Raw genomic sequence first — 25,864 nt, 5'->3', positions numbered from 1 at the left:
CTAAATTTACACTCTTTAGGGTAAATGCCCTACTCTTCAAGACAAGTAGGTCAATTAACATTTTTGCTGTTTGAAAGCAGAAAAACAATTTTATCTTTTATAATAAATAATTTCAAAAGTACAAAAGATCATTTAATAACAATGATCTAAACATGGATGATCTTATTTCATCTTTATTCCCCATTACTACTCCCCAAATCTAACTCAAATCTGAATTATTTTTGAAGCAAATACAAAACACCATATCATTGCATATGTAAATATTTCAGTACACATTCCTTAGAGATAGCATCTTTTTAAAAAGCATAATCTCAAAACATGATCATTATCTACAGAATTAACTATTTCTGAATTCACACATCCAGTCAGAAATATCACATTTTACCAAAACTTTAGAAAGTTTGAATCAGGAATGCAAAGTAGATTCAAACACTGTGACCAGTTGAAATAGACTCTTAAATTGCTTTTATAGGGTTTTTGTTTTTGCTATTAATTTTTTGTTTTAGAAACAGGGTTGATTACCCCATAATGCTGGATTTTTGGCCAATTATATTCTTGTTTCATATGTTCTTCTATGCCCTGCATTTCCTATATATTGATGGTTAGACTTAAAGGTTTATTTATTTATTTATTTATTTAGACTTAAAGTTTAATCAGATTCTACTGAATTTTTTAAATTACTAGCTGGATATTCATGTTTCTACCACTTTTAACATGTTTCTGAAAAGAATAAATTTGAATATAAAATAGCTTTAATTTTAAGCTTCTCCCCACTCTTTCTATCAAAAATAACACTTTCTAGTCTTGGCTCCTGGGTGCTACTGCTATGCTTAGCTAGAGTGAACTAACTAAAGTGAAATATTATTTTACAGTTAGTATAAATTTAAATTACATTTAAAATCAATATTTTTAAGCAATGAGTTATTTTACAAAAATATTCTTTCAAATGTCTATCCTATCTTGAATTATATGCTAACAAACTGAACTCCATGATTCAAAGATTATAATACCTGAGTCCCCCTCTTTGCTTTCTTTCACCTCCTTTTACTACAATCAATAAAATTATTTATACTTATTACATAATGCATTTGTTATCTGTAAGGTCTTCATGAGCTTGTCAAATACAACTCACTTTTAGAATGAGGTTGTTCTTGCCAAACGTTTCCTGCAAGTGATGTTTCCCTGTGAAGAAACTTGTTTTTAAACATGTGGCTTACTACCCACAGAACAAATTATTTAATTCTCAGAAGTCCAAGAGGCTTTTTTAAAAATTAAATATAATAAAAAAATTAAATATAATCTTCATTCTAAGATAAAGAAAATATTCTAGTACCATTAAACCAAATTCTTTAAGATAGAACCTTCAGTCATTAGAATTGTTATAGAAATATATTTGATAGCAGACATCAAGTTACATTAATAATATAAGCAGATTACAGAATGATAAACCTTCATTTTTATAAACAAATCCAAAACAACACATAGAAAAGTAATAAAGCAATGTTAATACTAGTCATCTTTTGGTGGTAGAAATGAGTGGTTTTATCATTTAAAAAATTATTTGGTTGTTATCATAAGAAATATGTTATTTTTTTTAAATGGAAAAAAAACCTCCTTCATTAGCATGAAAGCTGATGTTGTGACAAAGACTTGGAAAAATCTTGTCTCAATACTATAAAAGTTAAGGAGACAAGTCTAGAGAGTCAAAGGCTGGTTCTAAACACCCTCCTTCCTATAAGCATCATTCCTTCCACCAATGTGGTCCTACCTGGCACAAGAGTTTACTGGGCAAACAAAATTGGACCCAGCTATTCCTGATATTTCCTGAGACTCTGAAGCAACTTGCAGTTCAGTTGTCTCCTTTGTAGACATCTTCTCTTCTTGCTATTTGCATTAAATAAACAAAATTAGTATGTCCCTATCTAGAAAATGCTACCTATTTTCAAGTTTTAGTGCCAAAATTAGCTTCACTATACACTTTCCCAAGATATTTACTAACCATATAAAATGCTCTCCCACAGTTCTTTCCAGTAATTTATGTTCCCAGTATAAACTGGTACTGCTGTACTTAACTAAGTAGTGGCAAGCAAATACACATTAAAATTCTTTAGCTAATCTCATTTTAATGGAACATGACTAGAATGAAAAACTAAAGTCAGAAGTAACAGAATAGTAATTTAGAGTATAACTAAGATGTCAATAAATTGTATCACTTATATGCCACAAATTCCATTTGAAGTCACCTATTAAAATTACTTTTCTGCTCAACTTTGCTGATACTAATAGCTAAGAAACTGCCAAAAACTGAGTGGGCACTGGCAGGACTTTTACCTTCTATATTTTCATGCTGTTTAAATTTGTTTCAATAAGCATTAGTTGCTATGTATTGAAAAAAGAAAATGACCTGCTCACTTGCTCTTTCTTGCCGAGTGGTTTGGATTTCTTTTAGCTTCTTCTCCATCTCTTCAATCTGTTTCTGCATTTCTGCTCTCTTCTCTGCACTGGTCAGTAGTTCAGCTAGAAATAGTAAAGTTGGCTGAGGCATTACTCCTCATAGCAATTTATCCTGTCAAAGACTGTCTTTGGGATAGTCAATAATATTACAGATAAGAATAATACAAATGGAGCAAAGTCCTCAACTTGAGGTCTCAGCCTCTATTATTTATTCAGTCAATAAAAAATAGAAATCTATTATGTGCCAAGCACAACAAGGTATTTAGGTTTTAGTGGCACATAATACAAAGTCCTTGGTCACGTGATGCTAATGTTAAATTTGGCAGAGACAAACACACAGAAATTAAAAGATAATCAGTACTAAAAATAAAAATTAGGTGATGTGAAAATGTGTCATTGGGTAGGAGAATGGAGGTCAGGAGCTACTAAACCAGTGATCAGGGGAGATCATCTAAGGCAGTTACATTATAAAGCTGTAACCTGGATAACAAGAGGCCAGTCATATAAAGATCTGAGGAAAGTTTCTAGAGCAAGGGGTTAGATGGCATAAAGACCCTAATGGGGGAACAAGATCATTGGTACAAGGATTCAAAAGAAGGCCAACATGGTTGTAGCATAGAAATAGGGAGCAAAGTAAAAGATGAGGTTGGAAAGGTAAGCAAGGGCCAAATCATGTAGGGTTTGTAAGAGTTTGTACTGCATTCTAAGACAATGAAAAAACACAGGAGAATTTTTATATAAAGGAGGGACATGACCTGACTTTCTAAAAATGATAATGTGCTGTGAAAACAATGAATTGTGGGAAGGCCAGAAAGAGGGCAGAAAGTCTAACTGCAGCAGTCCAACTAAAAGACTGTGGTTTGGACTGAGGTAATAATGGGAATGGTGATAAATGAAGATGTATGAAACTTTTTGGTGGCAAAGTTGGTTTATTCATTTGATGTGGGGGAATGGTAAGGAAAGAGGGATAAAACATGCCTTTCAGAGTTTTCTGGGGGGACTTTGAACCAACTTGGTGCATGGTGATGCCTTTTGTTGAAATAGGGAAGCCTGTGGTACATTTGCATATTGGGGTGTGGTTTGTGATAGAAATCAGTAACCGTTTTTGGTTATGTAGAGCTTAAAATGTCTATTGGAGGGATTTCACTGGTGGTCCAGTGGCTAAGACTCTGAGCTCCCAATGCAGGGGGCCTGAGTTCAATTCCAGGTCAGGGAACTAGATTCCATATGCCTCAACTAAAGACCCCCAAAATGCTCAATGAAGATTGAAGATGCTGTGTGCCGCAACTAAGACCCTGAACAGCCAAATAAACACATATAAATTTTAAAAGATGTCTATTAGGACAGCCAATGAATGCAGGCAACTAAATATCAGTCTGGGGATAAGGTGAAATGTCAGGGATGCGGATATGAATTTGAGAGTAGATAGCTTGTAAACAGTATTTAATACATTACTTAAAGATGGCTGTTGAAAGAAGAGATAATTGGAATATTTCAGAACTCTCCAGGACCTCAGGAAGAGGCCCTGGATGAGGAGAACAGTAAAAGAAATGGAGCAAGAATACACCATCAAGGAAGAAGCCAAAGAGAAGCATTTCATAAAGCATTTCAACTATACTCAATGAAGCCAAGAGGTCAATAAAGATCAGGACTCAGAAACAGCCATTGGATTTGGCAAAAAGGAGGTTTCGGGTCACTGTGATCATTGGAATAGAAAAGATGCTTGAGGAAATGTTCAGTTGGTAAGTCATGTCTGATTCTTGGCGACCTCATGGGCTGCAGCAAGCCACACTTCCCTGTCCTTCACTATCTTCCAAAGTTTGCTTAAACTCATGTCCACTGAGTTGATGATGTTATCCAATCATTTCATCCTCTGTTGCCCCCTTCTCCTCCTGCCCTCAATCTTCAGGGTCTTTCCAATGAGTTGACTCCTCGCATCAGGTGGCCAAAGTATTGGAGCTTCAGCATCAGTCCTTCCAATGAATATTCACAGTTGATTTCCTTTAGGATGGACTGGTTTGATATTCTTGCTGTCCAAGGGACTCTAAAGAGTCTTTTCCAATACCACAACTCAAAAGGATCAATTCTTTGGCACTCAGGTTTCTGTATGGTTCAACTCACTTCTGTAGATGATTACTGGAAAAACCACAATTTTGACTATACGGACCATTGTTGGCAAAATAATGTCTCTGCTTTTTAATATGTTATCTAAGTTTGTTATAGCTTTTCTTCCAAGGAGCAAACATCTTTTAATTTTGTGGCAGCAATCTGCAGTGATTTTGGAGCCCAAGAAAATAAAATCTGCCACTGTCTTCACTTTTCCCGCATCTATTTGACATGAAGTGATGGGACCAGATGACATATCTTTGTTTTTTAATGTTGAGTTTTAAGCCAGCTTTTTCAGTTGAGGAAATAATAGGCATCAAGATTACAATTCCCCCCAAATCTTGCTGTGAAAGGGAGTATAAAAATGGGGTTGTAGTTGGGAGATGAATAAGGATAACGGAGATTTTCTTTCTTTATTTCTTTCTTTTTAAAAAATGGAGACATTATATTTGCCTAAATTAGTGAGAATGGCTTAGTAAAAAGGGAAAATGCTAGAGGGGGGAGAAATAAGGACCATTTCTTTGATAGGAACAGAGAAATGCTAATTTTAACAAAAAGAATGAGTGTCCAGATAGCTTGGCAGATTTGATGGAAGAAAATGGAGTTACCATTACATTCCTTCTATTTTCTCAATGAGGTTACAAAGGAGATTGTAGGTCAGGAGGGACAAGGATGTATATTTGAAAATGAAAGAAAATTAAATTAGTTGTTTAGCAGAAAGAAGAAATTCGCCCATCAGGTAACTAGTAAGACTGTTGCCGCTGCTACTAAGTCGCTTCAGTCATGTCTGACTCTGTGCGGCCCCATAGACGGCAGCCCACCAGGCTTTCCCGTCTCTGGGATTCTCCAGGCAACAACACTGGAGTGGGTTGCCATTTCCTTCTCCAAGTAAGACTGTTAGACACTGGTAAATGTTGTGGTCAAGAATTTAAAATGAGGACTTCCTAGATGGTTCAGTGGTTAAGAATCCACCTGCCAATGCAGAGGACACAAGTTTGATCCCTGGTCCAGGAAGGCTCATGTGCCCTAGAGCCCATGCTCTGCAACAAGAGAAGCCGCCACAATGAGAAGCTGGTGCAACACAACTAGAGAAAGCCCACGCACAGCAACGAAGATCCAGCAGAGCCAAAATAAAAAATAAAAAGGATTTAAGATGAGACCAATTCATAGTTGCATTTTTCTCCAGCCACATTTAAACTATTATACTTGGATGCAGGTACAGAGTGTGAGGTGATAGCTGGATTTAACTAGGGTTGAGGTTTTGCCAGGTGAATACAATAGAGTGGATGGTGTAGGGGTAGAAATAAGAAATGAGCCAGGTATGTAGAATACTAAGGAGGTTCAATGGGTAGGGAAAAAACTGGAAGACATGAATTGGAAAGAAACTTTTTGAAGGAGAAGGGGGAAAATGCTTTAGGAGTAGCAATGGGAAGAAAGGATAACCTGTGGCTTCTTCCTCATTTCTCATATCCCTGAGAATTGAATGTCAGCAATAATCTTTGAAGCTAGTTTTGAATATAACAAGAAACCACTTTCTTATAGGCAAGAGGATTTCTTAAGAGTACAAACTAGATTCAGAGACAAGATTAGGGAAAGAGTATTACCGTATCCTCAGAGGTCAATACTTCTTTCAGAACTCAAATCCCAACTAACCCTAGCTCAGGTTCTTCTTTAGCTAGTTGAGAATAAATTATACTATTTTACTTTTATACATTTGGTGTAGCTAGAGCCTTCCCTTTAGGAAGCAGTAGTTTCAACCTAAGTGCCTTGTTCCTTTCCCAGCTCATAGTTGGCTATCCTGCTAGCCTACTCTTTGTTGGTGGTTTCCACTTTTAAAAAGCTTCACACAACTAGTTCTTTATCTTTTAAGCATTCCCTCTCTCCTACCTAGACACATAGATTCCATTTTTCCATATATTATTGAGGCCAGAGCACTTCTGTCAATCTTGGAAGGCACTAGTTGATGTAACAAATAAGGCAATTCCAAACTTACTAACAGGCTGCTTTGCAGACCTTTGCTTCTAACTTGTCACTTGAAACTCTGAAATGATTTTTTTCCTCAAACAAATTATAAGTGACGATTAAGTTTCCCAGCTAGCCCAGGTACTCTGGATGATTGCATTTAAAAAAAAAAAAAAAAAAAAATTCTTCATTCTTGGTATAGATCCTAGTCAAAATGCCTAAATGGATAAAATTTATTTTTGGATTCCCCCCCACCCCCAACCTCCTTTTCTATACTCTCACTCATCTTCTAATGCCTTAAATTCCAAATGGTAAACTTCCCTACTTTCTGCCTGTTTGGGGCACCTTTTGCCCCCAAGTACTTCTAGGCTTCAGCATCAGAACCACTTCCTACTTTTCCCAAATTTCCAGTTTTTCAATGTATAAGCCTCCCTTAAATCAGAAAGAACACAGTGTCTTTAATAAACAGGACATACAACTATCATCTAAATGACAGAGTTTGTTAACCTAAATTAGCCCTGGGAGAAATTTTAGGCACAGTATCAAAAGTAAAGTGAAATATTTAGGAAATATTAGAAAAAGCACTTTTCTGTCTGCCTATTGCAGGGAAATATGAATTGGTCCAGCAGTTTCTTTACTTCTGAATACAAACTTAGTTGTTTAAAATTTTCCCTCATGGGTTTCATAGAAAGCAGCAATGGAAGTTCAGCTTAAATAGAGAAACACAGAAGCCAGAGAAGCGTCACACAAAGGTACACACAACAGCAGTTACTTTCCTCAGGCTTAAAATAGCAACTCAGTCTTCCTACAACTAAGTTATTTTTACAAACTTGAGCTAGATAAATACACATACCTTCTCTTCGCTCTTTTAATTTCTTCCGGAAAACCTCAGCCCGGATCTCTTCAAAGGAGAACTCCCCCACTCCTGCATAAATCTTCTCCTTACAATACATCATCTTCTCCTTCTTCTCAGACTCTTCTTGCTGCAGACTTTGAACTCTCTTCAGGAGATCTCCTTCTTCCTTCCCAGGCTTTCTTGTGCTTAGAATGTGGTTTATACTGGGTTCAATTTTACATGGTGTCCTAAAAGAAGGAAGATAATTATTATTTATCATACAGGTCAAACGAGCTGTTTCTTACATTTTGACAAAACACAGGGATGATGTAAGTTGTGAGGCTATATATGATGGATTCCAAAAAACAAAAACGATTAAGATGCTAAAAATAATTTACATGGTCCATCAACAATTACGTTCTGAGTACTACTATGATGAGGAAGGAATTAGCTATAAGTTAAGAGTCATCAAATAGCTTATATTACTTATAGGTAAAAATAAATCTGAATAACATATCTTTTTTTCAAAGGAGGTAATATTTTTATTGAAGTGTAGTTGATTTATAAGGTGCTAGTTTCACATGTACAGCAGTGATTCAGTTATATATTATATATATATTCCTTTCCAGATTTTTTTCCCTTATAGGTTATTACAAAATACTGAATATAATTCTCTGTGCTATACAGTAGCTCCTTGTTGGTTATCCATTTTATATATAGTTATGTGTATATGTTAATCCCAATCCCCTAATTTATTCCATACCCTTCCCCTTTGGTGGGCTTCCCTGGTGGCTCAGACAGTAAAGAATCCGGCTGCAATGCGGGAGACCTGGGTTCTATCCTGGAGTTGGGAAGATCCCCTGGAGAAGGGAAAGGCTACCCACTCCAGTATTCTTGCCTGGAGAATCCCATGGACAGAGGAGCCTGGTGGGCTACAGTCCACAGGTCACAAAGAGTCGGACATGACTGAGTGACTGACGCTAACACTGTGCCCTTTGGTGACCATAAGTTTGTTTTCTGTGACTGTGGTGAACAACCAAATCTAAATAGAACCCAGGGTACAAAATGAAGCTAACTTATGCAATACAGCCCATTCTTATTGTTCTGCACCCAGAAGAATTAGAAATACAACATTTAGAGAACTGAAGATGTAAAATTCAACATTATCAGCTGCAGGGGAAGAGTCGAGAGTGGTAATACAGGTTTGAAAATGGAGCATACCTCAATCAGGATCTGGACTATGGATCAGGATCACTTATATATCTTTTATTTTTTTGTGTATCTTTTTACAACTAAAGATATCTGGTCCTCACCTCAGATACACTGGATCAGAACTTTTAATGGTCCAAACATCTAACTGCTTAAAAGCCTTCCTCAATTTGCTCAACTGATAAAAGACTTTATGAAAAAACCTACGCAAACATCATACCGAGCATATAATGAGGGGTTACAAATTATATATGAAGAAAACTCTTGCAACGGGACACAAAATATGACCTAATATTATCACTCCACAATGTTATGTATTAGACTGAATCTTAGACTGCCTGATTATTTAATCAATCATATTTCATAGAAATGCCAAGAAAAAGACATCCAGAAAGAAAAAGCAGGTTATGAGCAAAAACTGCCATAATTCCTCACTACTGTCAATAATAAAGGTAGAACATCTCCCTTAAATAACAGTGACTATCTTTGACTACACCAATTTAAATATAAATCTATTGAGCTTATTCCTTAATAAGAATAATAAGTGGTCTTTTAGCCCTAACACACTAAAAAAAAAATAAAGACATAAAGGAAATAAAATTTTCGTTTACTTTCATTTCCACAAAGAAAATGCTGTGGGAATTAGATAGGTGCCCCTGCCCATCCTTAATAATTTCTACCTCAAAATATCTGTAAATCAAACTCACATAACTGGCTGTTGTGCAGTCTCTTCCACATATGGAGTAAAACTTGGAAGCATAGAAGGTACAGCTGTCATAGACGCTGTATTGCCACGAGGCTGGCGATGAAGAAGAAAACTAAAATTACCATGGTTTTACATTCTGACACACCATATGCAGACCATGCCTAATTATTCAAGAGGAATTAAAAGAGATGCTAAAAATACTCCTCTATTTGAACTCTGAAGCCTTTGTTACGTCAGCAAATAAACTAGATCTTAGAGTCCTTACCCTGTATTCCAAAGGCCTGCCTGTGTTCCAAGGGCCGGCTTGCAGCTCATTCTCTTTGCCCCTGGACACAGGAGGTGCTATCCATGGCTGGACTGTAGGCTTAGATGACTCTGCTCTAGAAGCTTCATCAGAATTTTCATCAAAAACAATAATTCTAGAATTACTTTGCATCTGTTGAGGAACTGGATTTTGGAGACCTCTGTTCTGGCTTGGAGCTAAGTGAAAAACATTAAACTTTCAAAATCTAAATTTAAAAATCTTTACCAATTTAGATGCCCAATAAGGTATATCTGATCATTTCCAAAATTAAGATTACTTCTACTACCATAGAATCAGAGATTTTTAAAACTAATAATTTTAAAAAAAACCTTAATGCATCAAATTATTAATTTTAAATCTATTCTACATTTGTTACTTATACCCTCCCTCTTTTCCCTCACCGGTAATCTTTTACATATAGATATCCAAAAAACAAATTCTGTATCTTCTTTCAGTCATCATTCTAACATTGTCTAATTTTATCAGGATTAACTTAAATCTTAATATTCATTTTTCAGTTAAAATTTTTCTCTCAGCTGAAACGTATTGAATCTAAAAAAAAACCAAGTTAGCCCATTTATTATTGGTATTCTCTTTAGTGGTGATGCTTATGGAGTCAAGCTTCATCATGATCTGGATAAGATATTTTTTAGGACTATATTCTCTGTACTCTAATTCTCAGATCTTCAAGGAACATTCTGAGTATTACAAAGTTGATGTCAGGATAGGGATAAGAGATCTAAATATCTGGTCTACATGTTTAACCACTATAAGTGCGGTTAATAAAAGCTTACTGCTCTCTGTACCTCCTGCTCAATTTTGCTGGGAACCTAAAATTTACCTAAAAAAATAGTAGATTTAAAGAGAGCCCAATTTCTGACCCTCCAAAACTGAAGACCAAATTAATACATTCTTTGTGAATTTGGTACATGGAAGGTTTACTTTGATAATACTTGCTATATTACTGCATATCTTTCAACTAATAACTGAAACTCAGAAACTCTAGATGCTTATTACTCTAGATACATATTAGATTAGGCTTTTCTTTTTTCTTTTCCTTCCTGCTCTCTGTCTTTCCCTCTTTCTTTGCATTATAAGAGTCCCAGAATAGGTTTTTCTTAAAGATACAAAATGCTGATATGCTTTAGTGTTATTGCACACTGTGATCTCAGCTTCTCCTTAGACTTCTTTTTTGCTTCCTAGTATTCAGAACTGTGGGACAATGTTCATATATATATTTATACATGATTTCCTTACATAATCTGCCTACCACCCGAAACGAAAAGCTTTCCACAACAACACTAACACACTCACCCTTGAGAGCACCCCCCACGCGGCTGATCGGGGCTCTTGCTGTCTTTTTCCCTTTGCTCTTTAGTTCAGCCAGCGTGCTCCGCTGCGGTACAGAAGACCCCACAACTTCCTCCTCCTCTTCTTTCTCAAGTGCCAACAGAGTTTGCCGAGACACTCGAGCTTGGAATTGTCTAAAGTGAGAGAAGGGACAATTAACAGTTGGTGAGATGAACACTACTGTCCAGATTCAATTTCCTAATTTGCTAAACAGGAAAAAGAGTAGGATGTAAGGGAAGAAATATATAGAAATAGCCAAAAGAAAGTGTTTATTCTCTCAGAAACAAAGAAAGCCACCTTGAAATCAGAGAAGGTCCAAATTTGTATGTCCAAATTTGACCAATCAAAAATACTCTGAAGAGCACCAGCAGGTTGCAGGATTAGATCAGTGTTTTAGATTAAGATTATAGAATATATTAAGATCAGAGTTTCCCATCAACTTTTTATTATGACTTTTTAAACTCACAAAATAGTTGAAAGAGTAAGTGAGTTCCCATATACTCTTTACCTAGATCCACTAATTGTTAACATCTTGACACATCTATTTTATTGTCTCTCTTACTACATAGAATCCCCACCCGACTCCCTACCCCAACATTTTTCCTGAATCAGACGAATGAAGTTGCGTTCAACATGAATTTTAAAGCTGGTAGAAGTTTGAAGACTAAACTTCTGTGCTGTTGCCAAAGTTTTAAGTATTATCAAAAGGGTAAAGAAACTGAATAAACTGCAAATGCTGGCCAAGATGGAATAAGCCCATATTAGTTTCTCTCTCACTGATTAGAATAAAAAACCTTCAAAAAAAAAAATTTTAAACTCCAGACAAAATACAAAAAAGCAACGGAGGTCTTTAAAAAGTAAACAAAAGCAAGTGGACTGTGGAGAGGAGTCAAACTTAAAGAAACAAGCCACTCAAGGCTGTTTCCTGTTTTCTTCCCCCTTCTCTTTTCCATATGGTTTTGAATTATTACATCAGCAGTGCAGGAAGCTAAAACTCCTAAAGAAATCTCATCTTTCTGTCCAGAGGAAAGGAAAAAGGGGACTGTGAGGGCCAGTGAGTATGGGAGAAATATTGGAGGGGATGAGCTGAAGAAGAGAATCTCCTGATTCTGTACATGAATTGGCACAAGCCCTGGACCACCCTTGAGTTATGCATACACAGAGCAGACCCAAAGCAGCACACGAAAGGCTCTGAGAACTGAACTAAAATATAAACCACTGACCAAGCCCTAGACTAACCCTGGAGCAAGACAAATGGGATAGACCTAAAGGTCTCTGAAAATTGAACTGATATTAGAACCACTATCCACATAAGTTGAAAAAGAAATCATATCTGAAGGCTGGTTACCTAATAAGACAAAAGCATCAACATTAACTAACAGGACCTAGAGTCTAATAATACCGTGTAAATGTCTAGTATATAATCCAAAATCACCCGACATATAAAGAACCGGGAAAATGTGACCAATTCTCAAAGGAAAAACAGAGATACAAACATCAAATGACAGCTTCCCTGGTGGCTCAGACTGTAAGGAATCTGCCTGCAATGTGGGAGAACTGGGTTCGATTCCTGGGTTGGCAAGATCCCCTGGAGGAGGGCATAAAAACCCACCCCAGTATTTTTGCCTGGAGAATCCCCAAGGACAGAGGAGTCTGGAGGGCTACAGTCCGTGGGGTCACAAAGAGTTGGACACGACTGAGTGACTAAGCTCATTACAGCACAATGACCAAAAATATAAACACAGAAATCACAGCACAACCATGATTGGCATTTATGAAGAAATTTTATATATAAAGAATAATATAAAATAAAATTACAATATTCTAAAGTAATTATCCTCCAATTAAAATAAATTAATAAAAAAAATAAAAACATCAAATGACCCAGGTGTTGAGTTTTCAGATAGATTTTAAAGCAGCTAACACAATGATGCTCCATAATATAAAGGTAAAAATATTTTAAATGAATGGAAAGATCGAAATTCTCAACTGACACACAGAAACTACGAAAAAGAATCAAATAGAAATTTTATATCTGAAAAAAACAATATCTGAAATAAACAATTTACCGGATATACTCATTATCAGAATGGAGAAGACTGAAAAAAGAGTAAACGAACCTGAAGAAAAATCAATAAAAATTGCCCACCCTAAAGAATAGAAAGATAGAGTTAAAATTTTATTTTAACTAAAGAGAATCTAATATGTGTGGAACTGAAGTCCCAGAAGAAAAGGTATAGAAAAGTACTTTAAAAATAATGGCTGAAAACTTTTCAAATTTTGTGAAAGGCATGTCTTTACAAATTCAAAAGGATTAAATATAAAGGCAATCATACCTAGACACATCATGATCAAATTGCTGAAAAGCAATGTTAAAGTAAAAAAAAACTTAGCCAGAGAAAATCAACGGATTACAAAAAAGGGGGATGAACCATTCAAATGACTGTAGATGACCCATCAGATATCAGAGTCTAGAAGACAGAAACATGCTAAAAGAATTGTTGGACCAGAATTCTATATCCAATGAAAATATCTTTCAGAAACAAATATTAATAAAGACAGTCTCAGGGACTTCCCTGGGGGTTCAGTGGTTAAAATTCCATGCTTTCAAAACATGGGGCACGGGTTTGATCCCTGGTTAGGAAATCAAGATTCTGCATGCTGTGAGGCTGGGGAAAAAAAAAAAAAAAAAAAAAGACATTCTCAGATGAAGAAAAACTAAGAGAATTTATTGGAAAAGATTCACTAAGAGAATTTATTGGAAAAGATTCACTCTAAATGAATGGCTAGAAAAAATGTCTTTTGTCTGACAGGAAATGATGTCAGAGGAAAACTTGGAACTTCAGGAATAAGGAGAACAAAAATGGTAAATATAACAGACTATTTTTCTCCTAAGTTCTTTAAAATACATATGGCTAAAGAAATAAATAAAAAAAAATTTTTTTTTAATTACATATGGCTTTTGAAAGCAAAAATTATAACATTGTCTGATGGGATTTTCAATGTATGTAATACTTAACACCAGTATATCAAGAAAATAGGGAAGATATAGAACCTATATGGTTATAAAGCTTCTATTATTTTACTTGAAGTGGTAAAATATTAACTCTAAGTAGACTGTGAAAGGTTAGGTATATGTATTATATACCCTAGAGGAACCACTAAAAAAACAACAAACAAAAATTCAATAAAATAAATTAAAATGAAATACTAAAAATCAAACAATCCAAAAGAAGACAGGAAAAGGGCAACAAAGGAACAGAAGACTGAGAAACTGAAAACAAATATTAAAATAACATATCTAAATCCCACAAAATTGGTGATTTCATCAAAATGTTCTAAATAAACCACATAAAAAACATTATGAGAGTTGAGAAAAACACAACATCCAACTCTTTGCTGTGTATTAAAAACCACTTTTAATAAAAAGACACTGTCAGGTTAAAAGGGAAAAGAGAAACCTGATTTAAAAATGGAGAGAAGACCATAACAAACTGCTTTTCCAAAGAGGAAAGGCAGATAGCTAAAAAGCACATGAAAAGATGCTTGACATCAGTAATCTTCACGGAAATGTAAGTCAAAACCACAATGAGGTATCACCTCACACCTGTCAGAATGACCATCATCAGAAAGAACACAAATCACAAATGTTGTCGAGGATGTGGTAAAAAGAGAATCCTTATACAATGTTAGTGGGAATGCAAATCGCTGCAGCCAGTGTGGAAAAGAGCATGGAGGTTGCTCAAAAAACTAAAAATAGAACTACCATATTACCCAGCAATTCCATTCCTGGGTATATATCTGAAAAAAACAAAGACACTAATGTGAAAAGTACATGCACCCCAGTGTTCAAAGCAGCATCATTTATAATTGTCAAGCTATGGAAGCCATTCAAGTGTTACCAACAGATGAATGGATAAACAAGATGTAGTATACATAGTAGAATACTATTCAGTCATAAAAAAGAATGAAATTTTGCCATTTGCAACAATAAGGATGGACTTGGAGAGGATTATGTTAAGTGAAATAAGTCAGACAAAGAAACAAATACTGCATAATATTACTTAAAAGTGGATCTAAAAAATACAACAAACTAGTGAATAAAACAAAAAAGAAACTTACAGATATAGGGAACAAACTAGTGGTTACTAGTGGGGAGAGGCAAAAAGGAGTAGGGGATAGGAAGGTACAAACTATTACGTATAAACTAAGCTACATGGACATATTGTACAACACAGGGAATATAGTCAATATTTTATAATAACTATAGATGGAGTATGTATGCACACTGTCACTTCAGTTGTGCCCAACTCTTTGTGACTCTATGGATTGTGGCCAGCCAGGCTCCTCTGTCAATTGGATTCTCCAGGCAAGAATACTTCAGTGGTTGCCATGCAATATCTTCCTGATCGAGGGATCAAATCCACATTTCTTATGCCTAGTGCAATGGCAGCTAGCACTAGGTGGCAACTAGCACCACCTGGAGTAAACCTTTAAACACTGTGGATTACTACATTGTATACCTTTAACTTCTACAGCACTGCACATCAACTACTCTTCAATAAAAAAGAACCCCCTTCATTAATAAAAGGAAATCCACACAAAATCCTGTAATATGAATGTTTGTAGCAGCATTACTTCATAATTGCCAAAAAATGAAAACAACCTAATGCCCAATAACTGATGAATGGATAAATCATGCACAATATCTATAGAATGACATATTATTCAGTAATAAAAATGAAATACTGATATATGCCACAACTATGTTCATCTATAATGAACCTTGAAAATACACTAAATGAAAGAAGCCAGTCACAAAAGACCACATAATGTAGGATTCCATTTATGTGCAAGCCCAGAATAGGCAAATCCAGAGAGAGAAAGCAGATTAATGGTTGCCTGGAACTGGATTGAGAGGGAATGCAGAGTCACTGCTAATCAGTTCAGTTCAGTTCAGTTGCTCAGTTGTATCTGACTCTTTGGAACCCCACAGACTGCACCAGGCCAGGCTTCCCTGTCCATCACCAACTCTGGGAGCATGCTCAAACTCATGTCCATCAAGTTGGTGATGCCATCCAACCATCTCATCCTCTGTCATCCCTGTCTCCTGCCTTCAATCTTTCCCAGCATCAGGTCTTTTCCAATGAGTCATTTCTTTGCAGCAGGTGGCCCAAGTAATGGAGCTTCAGCATCAGTTCTTCCAATTAATATTCAGGACTGATTTCCTTTAGGATTGACTTGTTTGATCTCCTTGCAGTCCAAGGGACTTTCAAGAGTCTTCTCCAACACCACCGTTCAAAAGCATCAATTCTTCCGTGCTCAGCTTTCTTTATAGTCCAACTCTCACATCCATACATGACTACTGGAAAAACCATAGCTTTGACTATATGGATCTTTGTTGGCAAAGTAATGTTTCTGCTTTTTAATATACTGTCTAGGTTGGTCAGAGCTTTTCTTCCAAGGAGCAAATGTCTTAATTTCATGGCTGCAGTCACCATCTGCAGTGATTCTGGAGCCCAAGAAAATAAAAGTCTGTCACTGTTTCCATTGTTTCCTTATCTATTTACCATGAAGTGATGGGATTGGGTGCCATGATCTTAGTTTTCTGAATGTTGAGTTTTAAGCCAGCTTTTTCTCTCTCTTCTTTCACTTTCATCAAGAGCCTCTTTAGTTCTTCTTCACTTTCTGCCATAAGGGTGGTGTCAACTGCATATCTGAGGTTCTCTCTATTTCTCCTGGCAATCTTGATTCCAGCTTGTGCTTCCTCCAGCCCAGCATTTCTCATGATGTATTCTGCATATAAGTTAAATAAGCAGGGTGACAATATACAGCCTTGATGTACTCCTTTCCCAATTTGGAACCAGTCTGTTGTTCCTTGTCTGGTTCTAACTGTTGCTTCTTGATCTGCATACAGATTTCTCAGGAGGCAGGTAAGGTGGTCTGGTATTTCCATCTTTTTCAGAATTTTCCAGTTTGTTGTGACCCACAGAGTCAAAAACTTTAGTATAGTCAATGAAGAATAAGTAGATGTTTTTCTGGAATTCTCTTGCATTTTCTATGATCCAACAGATGTTGGCAATTTGATCTCTGATTCCTTTGCCTTTTCTAAATCCAGCTTGAACGTCTGGAAGTTCTCAGTGCACGTACTGTTGAAACCTAGCTTGGAGAATTTTGAGTATTACTTTGTTAGCATGTGAGATGAGTGCAATTGTGTGGTAGTTTGAACATTCTTTGTCATTGCCTTTCTTTGGGATTGGAATGAAAACTGACCCTTTTCCAGTCCTGTGGAATAATAGTAAGTACGGAATTCATTTTGGGGTATTAAAAATGTAAAATTCGATTGTGGCAATGGTTGCATACCTTTAAAACTGTTGGAAAAAAAGTAAAGAAAAGAAAAGATGTATCATGAAAACTAAAGAAAGCTGGACTGGCTATATTAATATCGGATCAAGCTGACTTCAGAAGAAGTATGACCAGGGATAAAGATGAACATTATATAATGATAAAGGGATCAATTCTAAATGTATATATACTTAATAGAACTTCAAAATATATGTAGCAAGGCTGATAGGAGCTCAGAGAAGAAAGAGATAAATTCACAATAAAAGAGGGAATTCCCTGGTGGTCCAGTGGTTACGACTCTTAACTCTCATTTTCGAGGGCCCAGTTTCAATTCCTGGAAGGGGAACAAAGATCCCACAAGCTGTGTGGCAAAAAAAAAACAAAAATAAAATCCCACAAAAAAACCACAATAAAAGAGACTTTAAGATTTCTCTCTCAGTATTTGACAGAATAAGTAAACAGAAAGTCAGCAAGGATACAGAAGACCAGACAGAACTGACTACCAATTTACTTGACCTAAAAATGACATTTATAAAATATTTTATTCCAAAATAGCACAAAACACATTTTTCAGGTGTACACAAAAAATTCACATATTCTAGGCCATAAAATGAACCTTAATAAATTAGAAAGATTTGAAACTATACAGATTATGTTCTCTAACCATAATGGAATTAAACTAGAAATCAGTAACAGGGAGATATCTGAAAAATCTCCAAACACTTCCTAATAATACACTTCTATATATCCCACGGATCAAAAGGAAGACATAAGGAAAATTAGAAAATATTTTGAACTGAATGAAAATCACAATATAGTATTATTATCAAAATCTGTGGGATAAAGCTAAAGCAGTGCTTAGACAGAAATTTTTTATATTAGAAAAAAAATCTCTATCTGGAAAACAGTGCTCCAAGTGTCACCTTAAATTAGAAAAGGGACAAGTTAAACCCAAGGTAAGCACAAAGAAGGAAATAATAAAGAGCAGAAATTGATAAAATTAGGAGCAGAGTATCAATTAAGATTAAAAAAATCAATGGAAGCAAAAGTTGATTTTCTAAAAATATCAATAGAAATTGATAAACTAGAGGACCAATATCAGGATTATCAATATGAAAAAAAACAAAGGAGGAAGGTCACTACCTAACCTACAGACATTTAAAAGATAATAAAGAAATACCATGAACAACTCTATGCCCATTAACTCATCACTTAGATGAAGTGGACCAATCCATGAAAGATAAAAAACCTTTTATCCTTTTTATCCTTGAAAGATAAAAAACCACCAAAGCCTATTCAAAGAAATAAAAAATCTAAATAAATGGAGAAATACATCTTGTTCATGCATACTAATCAAAATCCCAGAAAGCTGATTCTAGAATTTATACAGAAAGTCAAATGAACTAGAAGAGTTAAAAAGAACAACTAACAGATTTCCAGACTTACTCTAACTCTTCAGCAATCTAGATAGTGCAATATATACCAATGATAGACATAAAGATCAAAAGAGAAAACAGAGTAACAGAAATAAACCTACATAAACATGATCACTTGATTTTTGACAAAAATGCAAAGGTACTTCAATGGAGAAAATCTTTTCAACAAAAGGCACATGAATAAATAAGGTTCATAGGCAAAAAAAAGAACCTTAATACTTTCTACAAAAATTAACTCAAAATGGATCACAAATTTAAAAACAAAAAGTAAAACTATAACACTTCAAGATAAAAACACAGGAGAAAAATCTTTGTGACCTGTAGCTAGATGGAATTCTTAGATATACCAAAAGCACAACCCATACAAGAAATAACTGATAAACTAAACTTTTTCAAAATTAAAAACTTCTGTTCTGTAAAAGTCACTCCCAGAATTAAGCTGGGAGAAAAGGTTTACAAATCACTCATCTGACAAAAGACTTGTATTCAGAATAAAGAACTCTTACAACGCAAATGTGTTATGCTAAATGAAAGCAGCCAGATTTAAAGGATTATATACTATATGATTCCACTGACATGACATTATGGAAAGGTCTAAACTATAGGGCTGGAGAATAGATCAATGGTTGCCAGAGGTTGGGACTGTGAATAGGTGTTGACCACAAAAGAACGTGGGAATTCTATGGAGTGATGAAATTATTCAAATATATCTTAACTATGATAATGGTAACATGTTTCTATTTACTTCTGAAACATACAGAACTGTACATCAGACTAGATTTTACTGTATGTTAAATAAAAAATATTTAAATATGTCTTTAAAAAAACTGAATAGTAATAAAGTTAACTTGCCAATCCACAGAGAGCACTTTATTCAGATGCAAAACATCTTTTTGTATCTATTAAAGAGTTAAGAAAAGCTCCAGAGAGGAAGTTTACCTGTGCTGGGACTGCAGTCTTTCCAGTGGTTCAGCCTTCTGTTCAATACCTTCTTGAAATATCAGATCTGCTTTCTTAAAGTTTTCTCTAGCTTCATATTCTTCAGCCCATGAGATATAAAACTGAGCAAGTGAAACGCCAATTCCTTGGTTATGTAGATAACTGTACATATCCAAAGGCTCATTGCATAAATGCCCCTGTAACAAATCAAAAACATCAGCAGTTAGCCAACTTTTCTTCACATATTGTCTGTTTTGTGCCAGTCATTGGAGATACAATATGTAGTCTCTGCACTGAAAAAAATATTATCTATTATAACACAAGATTATAAGGAATATATTGGGAGGACCTAAAACACATTTACACTAATCCCTTACCTGACAAAAGTAAGGAATTAAGTTGTAAGGAAAAGAAATAGGGAAGAAAGCTTTCAAGAATGCATAACATTGGAGTATGGCCCTTAAGAGGAAATAGACTTATATAAGGTAATGGGTGGGAAATGAAGTGCACTCTAGGCAGAGAAAAAAGCATAAGCAAAGACACTGAAGACTAAGTTTGTGGAAGTGTAGGCGAGATAGAAGTTTGGGGAAAAAAGGTGTGACCAGGCTTGAAAGTCAAGCTCACCAATTGTAAATATACCTGATAGTCAATGTAATATGTGTTGGGGTAGGAGAGCTATAAGCAAAGAAATGACATGGTCAGATCTATATTTTAAAAGGGAACTTTTTAAGACCAACTATAATACAGATAATTCTAGCAGCAAAAAGGGAAAGGGAGCGGGGTCAGTAAAAATCCCACACCACTAACAAGTTTGATATTTTTTCAGTCTTTATTTTTCTCTTGAGTAAAAAAAGGAACAGATATAATCTTTCCACAGGATAAAAAGATTTTTGTCATTTTATAGTTTTAATCATAATTAAATATTTTTATTCCATTTAACTGTTCATCATTCATTTTTCCATGCTGCTACTTAATATTTTTGAATGGGTGAACAATGTTCCACCTAGTAGACCTTTCATCATTTAACTATTCCCTTATTTTTTGGACAAACCACTTTTAATTTTTCCCAATTGTAAATAATTGTGTAAAGAATACCTTTAAGCATATTGCCTTTCACATTTTACATTATTCGCTCAAGATAAATTCCTATAAGTGGAACTATGTTAAAAAGTAAATTGCTTTCTAAGATGGTTATAGAAATATAAAATGTTAGTAGTTATTTCTAAATATAATTTCATAGCTAATACTTATTTTTAAGTTTCTACTTTCATATAAAAGTAGCATTTCAGTGTTCTTGTTAAGAGTTCTTTTACTACTGCAGAGGATAACATTTTCTCCTGTTCATTTACTACATGTATTTTCATTCATATCTTTCTGTTCCTGATTGTCTAGCCTTGGTTTAGTCTGCCTGGTATGTTTTACCATATATCTCAACACTTTCCCTCTTTCTCTTCTGTTACACTTACAATTAATTGCTTACCATCTGTCTTCCTCAATAAAGTAAGTTCCACAAAGGCAGAAAACATTGCTCTCTACTACATTCCAGTCCCTAGCCATGGTCTAGTAGAAAAAAATGAAATGTTCCATTTATATCTTTAACAAAATCTATTAGTATCTTATAGTTTAATTTCATAGTAATTCAGTAATGGAGTTTTTCTGCTTATTCAAATTAGAGATGTTTTCCCACATGTGATGATATTTCAAGCAAAGTAATAATTCTTAATGTTTATCACTGTAAGAGCAAGTCCTGGATATCTATTACTGCATAAAGTTTAAAATTGACTGCACTTCAGTAATGGTTTTCTGCATAGCTGTGGTGCAGCATGGGGCAGTGAATACAGTTTGGATTATTCCAGAGTGCTGAATAAGATCACTTAAGAAATAACATAAATAAAAGGATAAGATGGTTAGATTAATCGATTCAAAAGTTAAATATATCTTTCTGGTAACTCTTAAAAAGCCAAATTAAAAGCACTTTAAACTTTTAACTAAAAATACTGGATATTTTCTAAGAACAAACTTTTCCTTAGCTAGATTATAGTTATCCTTTATAAAATGACTGGAGAAAACTTTCTGCAAAGCAAAAGAGTAGTGTGAGGAACCCATCTTTACTCCTCTTCACTAAGAAAGAGAGCAAAATAATTTAATATGCACCTGTTTCCCAGGTACAAAGTTTAGATTACTGCTGATCACTCTAGGGCTAATAATTTGAATTTGAGGGTTATCTAGACCAGTCCTTCTCCAATTACCTGTGGTGAAGAGGACAGTTTTAGGCATGTGTGTCTAAAAGTTTCCATTGCATTGTTGACTGATATTTTAAAAAAATACAATAAAAATAGAAGCTACTAGAAAAATGATGCCCATAGATGTGTCAATGTTAAACTTTCAATAAAATTTCTAAATGCTTACTCTCAATTTTTGTACTTACCTTGAACAATCTAAGATCATTCTTTCAGAAGCATTGGTTTAATTATGCTTTTTACTCTATGATAACCATTGGTCTTCACTACAAACATTGGGTTAACACAAATGAAAAGAGAAATTATTCCAATTATTACTTTTAATAGCTCCAACTAAATATAATCATAGAAACCTGGGATTAAATGTAGCTTTAGAGGTTTATTTAGTTCAATCTTCTAACAAGTCACATATAAGAATATTATATAAAATAGAAAGAACAACAAAATCTATTAGTACACCATCAGGAACCACAGTCTCCATACCAACAAATCTGTTTAGCATTCTTTGTATGCCACCCTTTCTTATAAATTCCCATAACTTCTATCCCTAAAGGTAATGTCACCAACTTACATAAGGATGCCAAGATATGTAAAATGACCTGCAGAAATCAAGATAATATGTCTTCAAGATTCATTTAACTATATTAATAATTATTTGATTATATTTTAGCCAGAAATATAGAGATATATTTTAGCCAGAAAAGTTATTAATTTCCAGTGTTGGTATTTCATCATATTACAATGATTGTTGAAAATAGTCTATTATTTAGAATTACTTGACTACTTATTTTTAATTTTTTATATATTTTATTAAAGTTTTTATCCAATATCTAATTCTATCACCTAAACTTCTATTCTAAATATCACTTGCCTTTTTTCCCTTTTTTAAAAAAATTATTTATTTATTTATTTTTGGCTGCATCAGGTCTTAGTTGGGTTAGGTGAGATCTTTTTTTGAGATGCGGGCTTCTCTCTAGTTGTGGTGTGCAGGCTCAGTAGTTGTCATGTGTGGGCTTTGCTGCCCCATGGCATGTGGGATCTTGGTTCTCCAGCCAAGGATCGAAACTGTGTCCCCTGCATTCTTAACCACTGGACCACCAGGAAGTCCCCAGTTGCTTTTTTCTAATCTCTTTTAGGATAAAAGAAAAGAGCTAATGTCTAAGAAACTCTGGCCGTCATTTTCATAAAGGAGATGTTTTCATAAAAAATCCTCAAAAGTGTTCTTAAAAGAACTACATGTCAAGTAAGACAGTACAAAGTGGTCAGGTCAATAGTTTTAATTATAGCAACATACTAAGTGAAAAAAACCGAAAGACAGATAAAATATAAACAACACTTTTTTTTATGGTAACGATTCAAAAAATGGAAGAAAGGAACAGCAGAATCACCTACAAAAGCTTTTCCCAAACAATCATACTACTACCATGGGCTGGTTCCTATATGTCCTCCCCAAGTACAGCTGCACGGCCTAATGATGATTAAAATCAATAAATAACCCATTCCTACAGAGAGATACACAGGCCTTATGATCACTTTTAATGGGTTAAAAAAATTATAGCAAAATGCATCTCTAGATGGAAACAATTTAACAAATATCGAGTATTTATGGAATGTTTAGTATCTACTGAACAGTTCAGTTTTTGGATATGTAAGATGCCTATAGAGAAAAATCTCTTAAATTAATATTTTAAACTCAGATGGCACTTCAGAAAGACTTACCAGCTTAAGCCAGAGACTAAGAAATCGAGGATCATTATAATATCGTTTTTCTCCTTGTAGTGCTTCTACAGCTCTTTCTAATAACGTTGACATATTGCTTTCCTTCCCGCCCTGAGGATAGTTTTGCTCTGTCCAGTTAATATATCTGAATGGGAAGAGAGGAAATGAATTATTTTTCAAGTTTAACATGTCTTGTTCCAAGATCCATTTTGGACTTTTCAAAGCAGAAATATCTAATATGTTGACAATGTTTATTTAGAGGTTTTCAGTGACATGTCCTAAACCTGTATCTCTCAAACTTTTCTAAATATTGCTAATACGTACCTGTGAGAAATAATGAGGATGGTGGCAGATGGGTATAGCTCATAGTCACACCTCAGGAAGATACACTATGATTATTTTGCTTCTTTGTGTCTCATAAACAGTACCCTCTACTCTAACACACTGCTTCACACAACCTAATTTGAGAAGCACAGCTATAAGAACTCCATCTATTAAGTTTCTATTGCCCTGTGAAATAAAAAAGACTCACCTATCCCAAACATCCAGAGGGTCATTTCCAGCATAAAATCGAATTTCAGATTCAAATGCCCTGAAATTTAAACAGAAAATGTTAGCATAAGCAAGAGTAATAAGAGCCAAATGAACAAGTGTCACCTTTATTTTTATTCATTATTAAGTATTTAATATCAATCTAGATAACTGTACTGGAGTTTGAGGGCTTGTTAAACAAAAAGAAAAAATAGAAATAATCAGGATTCTGTCTATTTATCAGGATTCTGATAACAACTGGAGAGATAAAATATGGAGAAATTTCAAGACAACTTATAGAAAAGAAGTATTACACAGCATTTAAAGCTCTGGAACAAGACTCCCAAGGTTCCAGTGCAGCTCCACTAATCACTAGCTGAGTGACATTAGAAAAGCTATTTAAACTCTGCTTTCAGTTACCTCATCTGTAAAATGGGGATAATAATATGATCTATCTTATTAGGTTAATTAGTCTTAAGTGTAAAGTGTTTAGACAAAGTAAGTAGTTAAGTACCCAATAAATGACATCCATTACCTTTATATGCATATGATAGTACTGAAGAAGCTAAATATACACACACACACATAAAAATATATACAGAAATAAGATTCTTAAAGAAAAATTTCATGGATAACATTAGTCAAAGAAGAATTATACCATATAAAAATTGGAGGAATGTTTCAGACAAAGTGTGAAATATGACTTTATAAAGCGCTTACAAAGGCAGAGGGGTAAGATGAAGTTAAAGATTGACCAGTCAGAATAGAGGGGAAGTGTTATGTAATAAACCACAATTTAAACAAACAATTTATCAGTAATAACTGTATAAGGGATTATGTTTAACATAATGAATAAGAATAGTCCCTGACACAAAAGACCTTTAAGCTCTAATAAGAAAGACAGTACATAAATGAAAAGTCAACTAACAATACAGAGCTGTATTTTATAATTGCCAAGAATTGATAGTAAAGGCTTCATGATGTCAACAGGAGGTGTTATAGAAGCAGTCCTAGAAGGTGGGACTCTGAAGGAAACATAAGATTTCAAAGAAAAAAAGAATTTTCCAAGAGAGAAGGAAATCAGTATTGAGTAAAGTTGTCAAAGTCAGAGAACTTATCTAGAGAAAATTAAGCTATAACATAAAGTCAGTATTGGGAATAAATGGAGATATCTGGAGAAGTAAGAGAATGCTTTAAATGCAAATTTAAAGAGCTTGGATTCTGCCTGTTCAAGCCAGTAGTGGTTCTTTAATTGCAGAGTATCTTCAATATGGTAAGTAAAGATTTCAAAAAGATTAATCAGGTAACACTGAAAAAGGCTGGGACCTGGGACCCTTGGCTACAGTGCTTGCACCTGGACAAATGTTTTCTGGAGCAACAGAATATAAAGAAACTATAAGGGACTAAAAAATAACTGTGTACATGAGCAGTTGGAACAAATTTTGAACAAGATACAAAAAGACCAAAAATCCAACTGCTACTTCTAAGGTGCCCAGAGCAAAAGCAGGATACTGCAGTATGACCCCTGAATACAGCAAAACCAAGGGGGTGGGTAGATCACCCAAGCCACCCCTCAGGCCCAAACCTTGAACCCGCCCCTACCCCGACTCCCTTGAGGGAACCAGGTAGCCCGTGTTCAGGAAGCAAGCAAGGGAACCTGTTACTTGTTTTTGCTCCCTGCAGCTCTAGTCCCAGTAAAGCCTTGCTTGAATGTCTTGTCTGGCCTCT

General features: G+C 34.9%; 1 protein-coding gene across 1 annotated transcript in view; it reads right to left on the bottom strand.

Moving 5' to 3' along the window:
* The window catches only part of BUB1B (BUB1 mitotic checkpoint serine/threonine kinase B), a 51,512-nt gene that overhangs the window by 18,890 nt on the left and 6,758 nt on the right, over window positions 1-25,864 (bottom strand). Inside the window, exons 3-12 of the mRNA XM_065940674.1 lie at window positions 24,138-24,197; window positions 23,606-23,750; window positions 19,647-19,843; window positions 10,891-11,060; window positions 9,538-9,752; window positions 9,274-9,365; window positions 7,376-7,605; window positions 2,405-2,517; window positions 1,769-1,884; window positions 1,133-1,182 (exon numbers count right to left, since the gene is read on the bottom strand). Coding sequence (XP_065796746.1) covers window positions 1,133-1,182; window positions 1,769-1,884; window positions 2,405-2,517; window positions 7,376-7,605; window positions 9,274-9,365; window positions 9,538-9,752; window positions 10,891-11,060; window positions 19,647-19,843; window positions 23,606-23,750; window positions 24,138-24,197 — 1,388 coding nt within the window. The remainder of the gene's footprint in view (window positions 1-1,132; window positions 1,183-1,768; window positions 1,885-2,404; window positions 2,518-7,375; window positions 7,606-9,273; window positions 9,366-9,537; window positions 9,753-10,890; window positions 11,061-19,646; window positions 19,844-23,605; window positions 23,751-24,137; window positions 24,198-25,864) is intronic.

Source organism: Muntiacus reevesi, chromosome 7 (genome assembly GCF_963930625.1).
Source record: "Muntiacus reevesi chromosome 7, mMunRee1.1, whole genome shotgun sequence".
Lineage (NCBI taxonomy): Eukaryota > Metazoa > Chordata > Mammalia > Artiodactyla > Cervidae > Muntiacus > Muntiacus reevesi.
This window is presented reverse-complemented; position numbering and strand designations above follow the sequence as displayed.